Here is a 15,042-nt window from a genome sequence, read left to right on the forward strand (position 1 = left end):
AGATTTAAGTTGTATTAACCACAACATGGGACCGGGCGCCAAACTAAGTACGCCAAAATGAAAGCAAAGTTTGAATCACCATATGGCATTGAGAAAATAAGCTCTTTTGTTAAGCTGTGTATACACAAACGAGCATGACTCAAAGTACCTAATCATGTGGCTTTCTCAGCGGAAAATTCTCATGAATAAATTCAGCAACCCAAGGATCCTCAAAAGGATCATGCAACAATGAGAAGGCAGAAACAAAGAAAGCAAACAAATGCTGCAAAAGAAAAAGTCCTGATTGGTTTTGTGCCTAAAAGAAGCCAATGAAAACCAAGTCAAATTCCGCATATCAAATTGGCAACTCAAATATTTGCTCTTTTAGTCTCCAAATATGAACCGGGGGAAAATAAAACATAACCTTGACTAAATTTTGGCATCGGGCCAAATAGTAACAAAATCAATTAAGCACACATAATTTAAGAAGGCTGGCAAACTCTCACGGGCATGAAAACAAGCTGCCTTGTTCTTTGGCAGATATGTCCTTTTTCATCAGCATATGCTTCATTTATCTTATTGCCCAAAGACCTGCAATGGACAGAACAAAGAGATAAAATCATTGAAGATAAATCAATTATTATCATCCTCCCATACATCGGGGAAAGCGAGAGAAAGTCAATTATTATCCGCAAAGTTTGTCGATGCCATCCCGCTAGGAACTAAAAACACGAATAAATATCGGAATGTTAAAATCAGTAGCAAGGTCCCCAAAACTAAATAATCAGCAGGATTGTATTATTGTACCTGTGAGGCATCACAATTCTCACCAACACTGTCAACAACACCATTGCTGCAATGCCTTGGTTCCCAACGGGTCTCACCATTAAAAAACTGCGCTTGACCACCATAAACAAACCTGGAGGAAATAGGATTTAATTGTCAGACGTATCTTTGATAGTAGTGGGCACCCTAGATTAAAGTAAATATTGGACAAAAATGACCAAATTCTATTGCACAGAGCCTAGATACACATAGAAATGCACAACCACATGGTCCAACATTACTCGTTGTATTCCCTTCCAGCTAACTTGAAGCCCGAAATGGTACTGAAAACAAAAAAAAAATACTGTACCTATTATTTTTCATTGGAGAAACGACTTCTCTCCCACGTTATTGTTTTAGCACATCAAATATTTTACTAAAATAGTAGCTGCAAAGAGGAAAAACAAATTATTAGGAGCTCTTAGCTAATACACAAAATATCTGAAAACCAAACTGTATTAGAACGAACATAACCCAATCTGATACATGCTACTGGAATTATCAAACTAACTCAAGCAACTGTAAACATCTGACATGATGGAAATGAGTCACTTTACCTTCAGGAACCTGCCTGAGTCACCACAACAACGATAGTTGTGGTATGTGCATTATACAACTCGATCTGCTCAGCCGGCACAAACACACTGAACAACCATTATAAAATATAAATCAGTCAATGAGAAGTTGAGAACCAAGATTTATCCATAAATGACTGCAATAACTAAATGGTACTGTATTGGGATTGGGATTTGGGAAAAGCTCACCTTAAGCCCACCTTGGCGTCTTAAAACCAGCCATGCTTGCCGTTGCTGTCCATGTATTGTCGAAATCCGTCGCCCGACACGATTTGGCCGGCCCTGCCCCGGATCCTGGCCATCCTTGACTCACACGGTCATACCCACTCCACCACCGTTCCCTACAGCTGAAAAGTGAGAAACAAGAGTGAGATCTGAGAGAGATAAGTAAAGAGGAAGAGCGAGAGAGACGAGGGAAAGCCGATCCGCACCTGACCGCGTATCCTTGCTGCCGTTCCGCCTTGTCCGGCCGCCGCCGTCGGCTCCCGCTTCCAGCGCAGGTGGCGGGCGAATTGGAGCCCGGGCATGCGCCCTCGCCGCTGCCCGTACAGCCGCCGTATCCAGCCATCGCCGCGTCCGGCCGTCCGGCGAGCCTCCACCGCCGCATCCAGCCGTCGCCGCGTCCGGCCAGCGCCGCGCATCCGGCGAGCCTCCATCGCCGCATGCAGCCGACGCTGTCGCATCCAGCTGCCTTCGCTCAGGCGCGTGTTTTCTACCGTTGATGCGGCCGCGTCCAGGCGGAAGGTGGAGATCGGCCAAGGAGAGGCGGCGGAGGGAAGTGGAGATGAGGATTGGGCAGATGGGAGTGGAGATGGGGATTGGCCAGCTAGGGTTTGTCTACCCACTCCCACGAGAAAACAGCCAAAGCATGCGACGCGGACGAGCAGCATCGCTCCCTCCGCTCGGTGGATCCCGCATGTACTCGGTCCCATGCGTCATGGACTTGCTTGGAGGATGAACAAGTGAGGAAAAATGAACCGCATCCAACGGCTGGAGTAGAAGCGGGAGCCAATTTTTCTGTACTTGGTGAAAACGTGTGAACCAGATTGATTTGCCCCTCTCGGACCCCTTGCATGGCCGGGTAGTATTAGAACATTTATAGGAGAAATTCGTTGAGCAGGAAAGCAAGCGAATTTACCGGTGTTATGCCTCTATGAAACACAAAGTCTTGTTCGATAGTTGGTAGGAGTAGCACCATCAGCTTGCACTAGAACAAAAGGGTGTTCTTGTTTAACCAGTTATCCAGAACTCAAATCGCGCTATAATTTTCCCGTATTGAATTTAGATTCCTTTTGTATTTGCATCTTTAGAATCGCAAGAACTGGCATTTGTGGCTGAGATGCATATCTTCTGTTCGGGACTGCACTGTATCAATGGCTTGATATTAAAGCATTAACATAACTGTAGGATGAGAGGAGCGATTTGGACGGGTTTATGTATGATTTTATTTATACTAATTCGGAATCAAAGGGAATAAGGTGCTTATACAAATATGAAATTAATCCCAATGAATTAATTTAGGCGTCCATATCACAATGATGGAAACTGCCTAAGAGTTTTTCTTTTGACCAATAATGAATACTGAGTTAAAGGAAATATTCTTGCAACTGCTATGCATTCATAATTCTTGAACTTTTACTAAGGAGAGAACACATTTGAAATCGAAATTCCATGTCCGAGTGATTGGAATGTTCAGGGCTTACTTGATTCACGGAAAATTGAATAGTACAAACATTCCTAGCAACTAGACAAGGCCCTTGTGGCATCTGGCACTGTTGAGCAGCATAAGAAAAGGAAAAAAGGTGCTGCAATGGAACCTTTTGTCTACTCAGTGCACAACAGGATCAGGATGTTGACCATAATCCCCAAACAATGAATTTAACAGCATACAAGGGGAACAATGGATCTCAATTGCAGAACAATTATTCACAGTGCTCTATTCAATACATTCACGAATTCCGAGTATACAATTGTCGGTTATCCATCCCGAGAACACACACAAAGCAACAAGATTTGCAATGCACTGTAGAAAGGACTATTGTGATCTTCGAGTGTTACTCCTCAAACATACTCCTCCCACCAGTCACTTGGTGATGTGGGACAAAAGTGAACATGTAACACCTTGTCACGGCCTGCGCGCACCCTCACCCTGCAGCCGGGCTCGTCGCAGCGAACAGAAGGCCCATCGCTACCATGGAGCTCATCACAATGACTAATCATCTATAGATGAAAAGAAAAAAAAACGTTAGCTCAATACTCAACCGGGAGATTAAGAACAAGCAAGTGCGTGACCCTTTGGCCTAGCTGGGAGCGCTCCATGATAGTTGCGTTGTTGATTCGCCTGTTTTGCTGCAGAGATCGATGTTGTAGAAATCGGTTGATTGGTTGGATTGTTCCCGTTCTCTGCCTATACACACTGCACGTGGGACCGATTCATGGCATGGCCTGCTTGTCATTCTCGTTCTGTGTTTCTTTTTCATCTCTGTAGTTGCGTTGGGCGTGCTGCGCGCCGCAGCGCTGCCAGTGGAATAAATGAGCCTGGCACCGTCCTTTTCCCGGTTTAGTGTGCAAAACGCGGCAATTACCTTCTATTACCTTCTGCATGTAGGCCTGATTAGTTCTTGGCCCCACATGTCTGTCTTGTTTTGGTTTGGAAAAGAAGTCGACTGGTCATTTGTTTTTCTGTGCGTCTGCAGGGCCTTATAAATCTTTCTCTGCCCCGCTTCTGTGCAGGCCCAGCAATAGTCCTCACCAACTTTCATGTTCCTCCAGCTGAGACGCCGAGGTAACGCCGCCGCCTCGCAGCACAATACCCTGCCCGCCGCCGCCTCGCAGCGCCGTCTCCTGCCCGCCGCCGTTTCGTGCACCATGGAAGGATTGGGTTGAGGTGTTCCTGATTTCTTTTAAGGGATTTCAGCTTCTTCTTTCCCGTGTTCATCTCCTTTCCCTGTATACTGATTCTGTGGCTCCTTCACATCAGCTCCGTCCAAGTTCCAACCGAGGACCAAAGGTAGCAGCTCCGTCCAAGTTCCAACCGATCTAGCCGGTCGCTGCTTCGTTTGCCCGTCCTTCCTCAGGTACGAGTCTCACCCTTCTTTGCTCAGCTCATCTTGCAAACACTCCCAGTGGCTAACCTCCCCCCTCCCCCCTTTCAGACTGGTTCTAGCCGTGTATCTCTGTCCGGCCGACGGGCTCTTTCTGGACTATTCCCCCTTCCTCAGGTATGTCAACTATTCCCCGAGATCTTTTGCCTGGCTGTCCGCATGGACTGATTGAGGGTGCTTGTTGCAGTTCATGTGTTTGTTAATATGCCTGTGAGGTGACGATCCTGTTATAGACCGAGGGCATGGAGTTTAAGCGACTGAGGTGGCTTAGGTGGGCAAAAGCAGGTGTGCACTCGCTGTTCGTATTTTTAGGTTTGTTGGTCCGCGCGGTGCTCACCTTTTCTACCTTCCGCTCCAAGGCCGTTACCCCTTTTCGACAACATCCACTTCTAGGAGCCTTTTCAACCTTCAGTACATGGAGTTCCTGAAAGGTAGCTATCTGATTTATCTAGCATGTCTTCTCAGTGCGCGCTCTAGGCTTATTTGATTTTTGTACAGGTACGTACCCAGGCGTGTCTTACCATGGTGCCCCTGATTATCGTTGTCAGTTCTGCGGTGCTGTGTTCTGGTATCCTGAGCGGTGCAAGATCGAGAGCTCCGTGAGGCAACGCCGTGTCCTATACAGCTTGTGTTGCAGGGGTGGGAAGGTTTGGGTCCCACCCTTCGCTTCGCCGCCTCCTTTTCTTGCGGACCTACTTAGGTTTGATGGTGATTCACGCAGAAAACCTTTCATAGAGAAGATACGTCAGTACAACTCACTGTTTGCTTTTACTTCCATGGGAGCTGACATTGATAAGCATGTAAATGATAGTGGTGGTCCGCCTGTTTTCAAAATTAGTGGCCAGGTGCATCACCGCATAGGTTCCTTGTTGCCAGCTAAGGGTGCATCTCCTAAGTTTGTTGAGCTGTACATCCATGAAACTCAAAACGAGGTTACTATCGGAATAAAAGCTGTGATGCCCGAGGCTGATCCTACCGAGGTTGATATTGACGTTGATATAGTTGGTGGATTGCAGAGCATGCTAGATGTTTGTAGTCCTCTTGTGAAGAAGTTCAGAGACGCTAGAGATCGCCTTAAAGACGAGGGTGATACACGTATTGCTATTAGGATTGTAGGTGCTGAAAAAGGAGATCATGTGCAGTTTAATTTGCCCGCTGTTAGTGAGCTTGCTGCTTTGATTGTGGGTGATTTTTCTGCAGAGAATTATCGCCGTGATATTATAGTTGATAGCAAGTTGAAAGGCCTGCACCATGTTCCCAGCCTACATCTAGCTTTCATGTCCCTCCAGTACCCGCTCTTGTTTCCTCATGGTGATAGAGGCTTTCAGCTTGGAATCCCCCATAGAGACATCCAACCTGGTTGCACAGAGGGAGAACTACAGTTAGTATGCAAGAGTACTACTGTTTCTGCTTGTCACTATAGGCAGAATCAGTACAACCCGTTCCTATGCTGCGGTAAGCTATCTGCACAGTCGCAGGTTGATTCCTTTGCGTGCGTAGAGGAAGGTAGGCTGACTTACATAGCAGGCCACCAGGATGATTTTAGATGTGAGCACTTTCGGGGAGTGGCTGATGCAGTTGGGAAGGGTAATCTCGATGGTAGCTCAATAGGCAAGAAACGAATTGTACCTGCAAGCTTCATTGGTGGTGACCGTTACCAGCAACCGAATTTCCAGGATGCTGTTGCTATATGTAGGGTGTATGGTTCGCCGCACCTGTTTCCGACGTTCACGTGCTGTCCAAAGTGGCCTGAGATTAAAGAAGCTCTTCTTTTAGAACCTGGCCAGAGGTACACCGACAGATCTGACCTTGTGGTTAGGGTGTTCAAAATGACTTTTGCAAGATATACTGAAATCAAGCCAGTAAAGGCTTACAAATTATCTGCTGCTCCAAAGCTCCTCTTATGCGTTTGTGTGCAAGGTATGCAAAAGGATAAGGACACATTGAAATTTTGGAATGTTCTACCAACATAAATTTAGCATTATTCATTATATGTTAATTGCACCAACTGATCGTCTTCTCATTTAATGTGTAGGTATCTTGCCAGAGAGAAAATGCGAGGAAATGCTCTAGATGCAGTTGCTAATTTCACTGGCAAAATGGAGCAGTAAGCTGGCCAGTATCACCCCACTCATTGTTAACTTTATATGTTGCTACCAAGTAGGGTTGCAGCTTTGATGGTTTTAGATATCATAAACCGTTTGTTTTTTCCTTCGTCTTTTTCAACCTGAAAATTTAAATGTCAAGTACTTCTCCAGAAACACACTGTAGTTTTACGGTATAACACGGTGTTTCGTTGTTGCTATTCACTGTATGATTTTTGAGCTTCATTGTATCGACTTATGAAGGATTAGCTATTCGAAATAATTCAGTGGCCATACATAGAAACTTAGCACCACTTGTATTGCATATGATTGAGAAAAGGCCGACTAATTAGAGAAGGGCATTGAACAAAGTGGAGGTATCATGGTCAATTATCTGACATTTATTCAAAGAATGTCAATCCGCATATAGTAGCACACTATCCTGAATGTATAAATCTGTTGTCAAGGTTGTTTTGTAATAGAGATAAAGAAATCTTTGGACTGTATGTCGCATTGGTTGGTTCAGCATATGCCTGGAGCACTACTTTAAACTGCACTCTCCAGGGACTACAATTGGGATTGCCTTTTGTGCAGTTGATGCTTTGTGGATGTAGATGTCATTGAGACGAGCGAAGCGACACATTGCAATGCAGCACGCTACACCTATCGTGTTTTAGAGTATGACTGTCAAAGGCTAATTCAGATAGATCTAAGAATTTTACGAGTTCATGTCATGTCTATTTATGTAGCCATTAGAGTTTTGGATCAAATCATAGGTTCATTAAGTTTTTTTGCTTCACAAGCTGCTACTCAAGATGAAATACCTACAGCTGTCAATCGTTTGTACCAACTTATCATTTTTGTCACGCTCCTTAGATATTGTTCCTAATTCATCTGCCTTATTTGTGAACAAAGAGTGGTACTTGTGGTAGAGAATCCTCTTTTGGTGTTTCTTTTTGAAGCGAAGTTGTACTACTGTACTACTACTACTACATATTAGATACAAGAGAAAAGATTTTATTATACTCTGTATACTTTTTCCTTGGAATTACAAAGACGTTAGTGCGCAGCGGCCGATGGATTTCTTTTTGTGATGATAACTGAAGTTCTTTCGGAACTTGTAAAGTAGTTGTTTTACAATCTTCGTTGAATCACCTTTCGAGAACATAACAATCAGTTTAGTTTGGTTTGGACAATTGGACGGAGAGTCATCTGCCTGTTTCCTTGTACTAAATAGTTCAGTTTGAAATCTGTATGATTCTTAATGATTTCAGAAGCCGGCGCATGGTTTATAGAATATCTTAGCACCTGGCTTTTTAATTTGGACGCACGGGACCGGCTAGGAAGCGCCCCATGGGGCGCTCCAGCCTCTAGTTTTTTTAAAACTACTACATCAATCAAGTACTCACACGATCGGTAGGGACAGTGAAGTCGCCAGACCGTTGCCATTCAAAACTGCACAAGTGGCAAACGGTTGACTTTGGCTTGCATGGCCGTGTGCAGTACTCCACATACAAACTGATCACCCAGTCGGGCACTTCTTCCTCACCAACGAACTATGGAAAATGGAAATGTAAAACTCATTACCCCATCAACAAAAAGTGGAATTCTTCAGAATTTGAAAGGGGCAACATTAAGACATCCATGTCTAAAAGACAATAGAGGACACAAGTATGAACAAGACACAATAGCAGTCAATCAGTGGGAGTGATGTTCAGTTTGAGGCATGTTAAGCCCATAAAGATAAATCATTCATCAGAAGGCACGTTTCTGAGCTCAGCAAATTTAAAGAAAAATACTTGATGCTGCTTAAGTGAAGCACGAGTTGTTAGCATAGAACCACCACATTTCTAGTTAAATATCGATTTTGGTACCACTTTACGTGAAAAAGTACCACATTTTATCGTAGATTTCAAAAACCACTAAACGCAAATTGATCTGGAATTGACACCGTTTCTGACACGTGTGGTCCAGTCGACGTGGTGGTGCTGGATAGTGTGTGGTCCATTGTTTTGCAGATAAGTCCTCAAATTTTGAATGTAAATTACGCACGAGCCCTTACACCTCGCAGTTTTCAAAAAATCTACTATTTATTTTTCAGACCTTCATAAGTTTTAAATACTAATTCAAATGGAAAACCTTTTAATATGAAAAGTGATTTGTAATGTTTGAAAATATTACTGAAAATATTCCATCAACTATATTTTGATACAGAATTCGTTGTCCTTCCAATCATCATGGAATTGTAGCTAATACAGTAATAACAACGAAGCTGTGAAATTTAGAGAAACATATGAAATCAGTAGGTGTTAACCGGTGGCTGCAGAGTTACACAGAATTCCTTTGCGTATGGATCCTCATTGTATGAGTTCACAGTCTGTTAAAGAAGATAAAATAAAACAATGGATGTGATTAAAGTAGCTCGTGGCCTGTAGATTATTTTTCAGCAGACAGTTCAGCCTCGTAAATAGTTTCAAAAATATCCCTATTCAACTACTGAGCCTTAAAATATTTCAACTATATTAGAATTGTCAATTGGCAAATACTAATTGGCAGTGAAATATTCACAGACAAGCTAACTATTGTCTAAGAAGTCCAGCAACTGAAATGTATTGCTCAGGCATCATACTTACACTTGATCTCCGCACATCTCTTGCTTAGTTCACAAACTGATGCAGAGGTCGCTTCATTTTCCTGTAACCACACATGCAACCTAGTCAGCCTTTCATGCTTCTGTCATCAATGGCTCCAGGGTCTTGCATAATCTTTGACAGTACTTCGGTAGTTCAACCAAACTACTCTCGGAAAAAGACTGATGAGCTACCCATCCTTTTTAGGGAATGCAATATCCCTTATAAAATGCATAATTGACAGGGTACCTACACAGAATGTGGAGCATCGATAAGAAACATCAGAAAGAAGTATGAGAGTATGAATGACGACGGGCAAGAAACATCGGTATAACAGTAAGAAAAAGGCCCTGTGCTGATGCATCGGTAATGACAGGCAAGAAACATCGGTATAACAGTAGTTTCTCACAGTTAAGATTTATATGATGACGAGTGCATTTTATTGCACCAACATAATGCAGTTGTTGACCGGGCGTCCTCAACTTTCAGGTAGTTGTTGTGCAGCAAGTAGGTTTGGTTTTCAGCTACGACAATTTCTCTTCTTAGCCTAGCGAGTATATACTGGACAAGACAGTGCACCCAACGAATCAACAAAAAATTGGAACCCAAAATCAAGGGCAGAGAAAGAAGCAGATATATTCGTCTCACCGTGGGAGCAGCCGCCGTCGACTTGATGAGCGGCCATGACGAGGCTGGCAAGGACGCCACATCTCCTTGACCGGCGGTCCACGCGGCCAGCCAAATCACACCGTCGACCAGGTCGGCCTCATTGACGATTTAAGCACCATATTTCACAAAAAAATTGAGATATTGTACACCACATAATTTTGGACCAGATTTTTTAATCAGGGTCGGGTTCAAAACACAAATCATGAGGTCTCCAAATATCCGCACTGCAACTACCAAAAATCTGCGACTTCAGATTTCCATATACTTTATTTTACACTGCTAGATCTCTAAAATATTGTAACAAGTCAACGACCATATTGAATACAACCAAAGATCCAATTAGCATATTAGCATGACTCAGAATATCTGAAAATCATATTAGAATGCCAATAACTCAATATAATACATATTAGCACAAGCCAACAGGAAATTTATAAAATATATCTAAATATAACCACACAATAACCTTTTGAATGCACGGTATCCAGTTCCCACCTACCATGAGTGAGTTCCATGGTCAGTGTGCATGCAAAGTTCCATCAAGCAAGATATGATGTAGCAAAACATGGTTCCTGCTGGTAAGATCAAACGAATTAATTAGCACCAACAAGCCACCACATCAAAATTGCTTCCAGATGATTGCCAAAACAATTAGCTAAAGCACAAACATAGCACAAGTACGCATAAATAATTTTTGAATACTTATTCACAGGAGATTAAATCAAATAACACAACTGAACCAATTAGATGGTATATTAGTAGAGTGTATTAACCATGAGTAAATGACTAAATACATAGAAATGCAAATTCATAATTCTTACAGAATCTGTGTCTGCTCATTGCAATCACTTTTAGTCCAGTCAACTATAGGTACTTGTACATTAGAATGACTATGACAGTGAGATTTAAGCGGTGCAAAAGGTAGTACAACATATTAGGCAAAAAAAAGCGAGTCAGATAGACATGACTGAGTCTATGTACACTGAATTGCACATAAACCTTTGAAGGAAACCAAGCTGTGGTGTCAAACTCATGCTGCGACCTCAGTGTATGCTATGTATAGGATTAACCATATATTTGCTTACCAGGACAAGCAAGAACCACAAGAAAGTCTTATAACAGTAAATGACAGTAACTCTGAAGGGTGCAAATGGTCAATTGTTTGAGATCATAATCATGCTCATGAACAGATAACAATATTCTTTCTTTTCCTCCCTAGCAAGAGAGACATAAGGTGTAGGGCATAAAGCATGTACATCAGTACATGGATAGCATAAATTTATTTAGCCACAGGAACACCAATTGCAAGGAAGTATAATTGTAATCTAATACTCTATTAGAAAAATTATATTACCATATCATTTCTTTCAGTCTAAATAACACAAGTTGATGGAAACAAACTCTAATATAGATTTAAGTTGTATTAACCACAACATGGGACCAGGCGCCAAACTAAGTACGCCAAAATGAAAGCAAAGTTTGAATCACCATATGGCATTGAGAAAATAAGCTCTTTTGTTAACTGTGTATACACAAACAGCATGACTCAAAGTACCTAATCATGTGGCTTTCCTGGCGGAAAATTCTCATGAATAAATTCAGCAACCCAAGGATCCTCAAAAGGATCATGCAACAATGAGAAGGCAGAAACAAAGAAAGCAAACAAATGCTGCAAAAGAAAAAGTCCTGATTGGTTTTGTGCCTAAAAGAAGCCAATGAAAACCAAGTCAAATTCCGCATATCAAATTGGCAACTCAAATATTTGCTCTTTTAGTCTCCAAATATGAACCGGGGGAAAATAAAACATAACCTTGACTAAATTTTGGCATCGGGCCAAATAGTAACAAAATCAATTAAGCACACATAATTTAAGAAGGCTGGCAAACTCTCACGGGCATGAAAACAAGCTGCCTTGTTCTTTGGCGAGATATGTCCTTTTTCATCAGCATATGCTTCATTTATCTTATTGCCCAAAGACCTGCAATGGACAGAACAAAGAGATAAAATCATTGAAGATAAATCAATTATTATCATCCTCCCATACATCAGGGAAAGCAGAGAAAGTCAATTATTATCCGCAAAGTTTGTCGATGCCATCCCGCTAGGAACTAAAAACACGAATAAATATCGGAATGTTAAAATCAGTAGCAAGGTCCCCAAAACTAAATAATCAGCAGGATTGTATTATTGTACCTGTGAGGCATCACAATTCTCACCAACACTGTCAACAACACCATTGCTGCAATGCCTTGGTTCCCAACGGGTCTCACCATTAAAAAACTGCGCTTGACCACCATAAACAAACCTGGAGGAAATAGGATTTAATTGTCAGACGTATCTTTGATAGTAGTGGGCACCCTAGATTAAAGTAAATATTGGACAAAAATGACCAAATTCTATTGCACAGAGCCTAGATACACATAGAAATGCACAACCACATGGTCCAACATTACTCGTTGTATTCCCTTCCAGCTAACTTGAAGCCTGAAATGGTACTGAAAACAAAAAAAAAATACTGTACCTATTATTTTTCATTGGAGAAACGACTTCTCTCCCACGTTATTGTTTTAGCACATCAAATATTTTACTAAAATAGTAGCTGCAAAGAGGAAAAACAAATTATTAGGAGCTCTTAGCTAATACACAAAATATCTGAAAACCAAACTGTATTAGAACGAACATAACCCAATCCGATACATGCTACCGGAATTATCAAACTAACTCAAGCAACCGTAAACATCCGACATGATGGAAATGAGTCACTTTACCTTCGAGGAACCTGCACGAGTCACCACAACAACGATAGTTGTGGTATGTGCATTATACAACTCGATCTGCTCAGCCGGCACAAACACACTCGAACAACCATTATAAAATATAAATCGAGTCAATGAGAAGTTGAGAACCAAGATTTATCCATAAATGACTGCAATAACTAAATGGTACTCGTATTGGGATTGGGATTTGGGAAAAGCTCACCTTAAGCCCACCTTGGCGTCTTAAAACCAGCCATGCTTGCCGTTGCTGTCCATGTATTGTCGAAATCCGTCGCCCGACACGATTTGGCCGGCCCTGCCCGGATCCTCGGCCATCCTTGACTCACACGGTCATACCCACTCCACCACCGTTCCCTACAGACTGAAAAGTGAGAAACAAGAGTGAGATCTCGAGAGAGATAAGTAAAGAGGAAGAGCGAGAGAGACGAGGGAAAGCCGCATCGCACCTGACCGCGTATCCTTGCTGCCGTTCCGCCTTGTCCGGCCGCCGCCGTCGGCTCCCGCTTCCGGCCGCGGGTGGCGGGCGAGTGGAGCCCGGGCATGCGCCCTCGCCGCTGCCCGTACTGGCCGCCGTATCCAGCCATCGCCGCGTCCGGCCGTCCGGCGAGCCTCCACCGCACGTCCGGCCGTCCGGCGAGCCTCCACCGCCGCATCCGGCCGTCGCCGCGTCCGGCCGGCGCCGCGCATCCGGCGAGCCTCCATCGCCGCATGCGGCCGACGCCGTCGCATCCAGCCGCCTTCGCTCGGCGCGTGTTTTCTACCGTTGATGCGGCCGCGTCCGGGCGGAAGGTGGAGATCGGCCAAGGAGAGGCGGCGGAGGGAAGTGGAGATGAGGATTGGGCGAGATGGGAGTGGAGATGGGGATTGGCCAGCTAGGGTTTGTCTACCCACTCCCACGAGAAAACAGCCAAAGCATGCGACGCGGACGAGCAGCATCGCTCCCTCCGCTCGGTGGATCCCGCATGTACTCGGTCCCATGCGTCATGGACTTGCTTGGAGGATGAACAAGTGAGGAAAAATGAACCGCATCCAACGGCTGGAGTAGAAGCGGGAGCCAATTTTTACTGTACTGGTGAAAACGTGTGAACCAGATTGATTTGCCCCTCTCAGACCCCTTGCATGGCCGGGTAGTATTAGAACATTTATAGGAGAAATTCGTTGAGCAGGAAAGCAAGCGAATTTACCAGTGTTATGCCTCTATGAAACACAAAGTCTTGTTCTGATAGTTGGTAGGAGTAGCACCATCAGCTTGCACTAGAACAAAAGGGTGTTCTTGTTTAACCAGTTATCCAGAACTCAAATCGCGCTATAATTTTCCCGTATTGAATTTAGATTCCTTTTGTATTTGCATCTTTAGAATCGCAAGAACTGGCATTTGTGGCTGAGATGCATATCTTCTGTTCGGGATCTGCATCGTATCAATGGCTTGATATTAAAGCATTAACATAACTGTAGGATGAGAGGAGCGATTTGGACGGGTTTATGTATGATTTTTTTTATACTAATTCGGAATCAAAGGGAATAAGGTGCTTATACAAATATGAAATTAATCCCAATGAATTAATTTAGGCGTCCATATCACAATGATGGAAACCGCCTAAGAGTTTTTCTTTTGACCAATAATGAATACTCGAGTTAAAGGAAATATTCTTGCAACTCGCTATGCATTCATAATTCTTGAACTTTTACTAAGGAGAGAACACATTTGAAATCGAAATTCCATGTCCGAGTGATTGGAATGTTCAGGGCTTACTTGATTCACGGAAAATTGAATAGTACAAACATTCCTAGCAACTAGACAAGGCCCTTGTGGCATCCAGCACTGTTGAGCAGCATAAGAAAAGGAAAAAAGGTGTCTGCAATGGAACCTTTTGTCTACTCAGTGCACAACAGGATCGGGATGTTGACCATAATCCCCAAACAATGAATTTAACGACGATACAAGGGGAACAATGGATCTCAATTGCAGAACAATTATTCACAGTGCTCTATTCAATACATTCACGAATTCCAGTATACAATTGTCGGTTATCCATCCTGAGAACACACACAAAGCAACAAGATTTGCAATGCACCAGAAAGGACTATTGTGATCTTCAGTGTTACTCCTCAAACATACTCCTCCCACCAGTCACTTGGTGATGTGGGACAAAAGTGAACATGTAACACCTTGTCACGGCCTGCGCGCACCCTCACCCTGCAGCCGGGCTCGTCGCAGCGAACAGAAGGCCCATCGCTACCATGGAGCTCATCACAATGACTAATCATCTATAGATGAAAAGAAAAAAAACGTTAGCTCAATACTCAACCGGGAGATTAAGAACAAGCAAGTGCGTGACCCTTTGGCCTAGCTGGGAGCGCTCCATGATAGTTGCGTTGTTGATTCGCCTGTTTTGCTG

General features: G+C 43.3%; 1 protein-coding gene and 2 long non-coding RNA genes across 3 annotated transcripts; 1 reads left to right on the top strand and 2 right to left on the bottom strand.

Annotated features, from left to right (window-relative positions):
- Positions 1 to 499: 499 nt before the first annotated feature.
- Positions 500 to 1,151, bottom strand: LOC124651828. Its single transcript, XR_006987512.1, has 3 exons — positions 1,115 to 1,151; positions 787 to 898; positions 500 to 570 (listed from the first exon to the last, which is right to left on the bottom strand). It is a non-coding gene; the product is annotated as an uncharacterized LOC124651828 (long non-coding RNA).
- Positions 1,152 to 4,164: 3,013 nt separating this feature from the next.
- LOC124656056 lies at positions 4,165 to 7,496 on the top strand. Its single transcript, XM_047194867.1, has 7 exons — positions 4,165 to 4,266; positions 4,360 to 4,456; positions 4,535 to 4,600; positions 4,671 to 4,768; positions 4,843 to 4,914; positions 4,982 to 6,403; positions 6,519 to 7,496. Exons 4-7 carry the CDS (start codon positions 4,726 to 4,728, stop codon positions 6,554 to 6,556), a joined length of 1,575 nt encoding a protein of 524 aa, XP_047050823.1. The 5' UTR covers positions 4,165 to 4,266; positions 4,360 to 4,456; positions 4,535 to 4,600; positions 4,671 to 4,725; the 3' UTR covers positions 6,557 to 7,496.
- Positions 7,497 to 11,794: 4,298 nt separating this feature from the next.
- LOC124652269 lies at positions 11,795 to 12,470 on the bottom strand. The gene is made up of 3 exons (XR_006987655.1): positions 12,388 to 12,470; positions 12,060 to 12,171; positions 11,795 to 11,844 (listed from the first exon to the last, which is right to left on the bottom strand). It is a non-coding gene; the product is annotated as an uncharacterized LOC124652269 (long non-coding RNA).
- Between the last annotated feature and the right edge of the window lie 2,572 nt (positions 12,471 to 15,042).

This window comes from Lolium rigidum, chromosome 5 (assembly GCF_022539505.1).
Source record: "Lolium rigidum isolate FL_2022 chromosome 5, APGP_CSIRO_Lrig_0.1, whole genome shotgun sequence".
Lineage (NCBI taxonomy): Eukaryota > Viridiplantae > Streptophyta > Magnoliopsida > Poales > Poaceae > Lolium > Lolium rigidum.

Bases quoted from the DNA above. Each gene is read 5' to 3' on its own strand.
- LOC124656056 (XM_047194867.1), top strand. From the start codon at position 4,726: ATGGAGTTTAAGCGACTGAGGTGGCTTAGGTGGGCAAAAGCAG. The intron at 4,915-4,981 runs GTAGCTATCTGA...ATTTTTGTACAG, and splicing joins GTACATGGAGTTCCTGAAAG to GTACGTACCCAGGCGTGTCT. The intron at 6,404-6,518 runs GTATGCAAAAGG...TTTAATGTGTAG, and splicing joins CTTATGCGTTTGTGTGCAAG to GTATCTTGCCAGAGAGAAAA.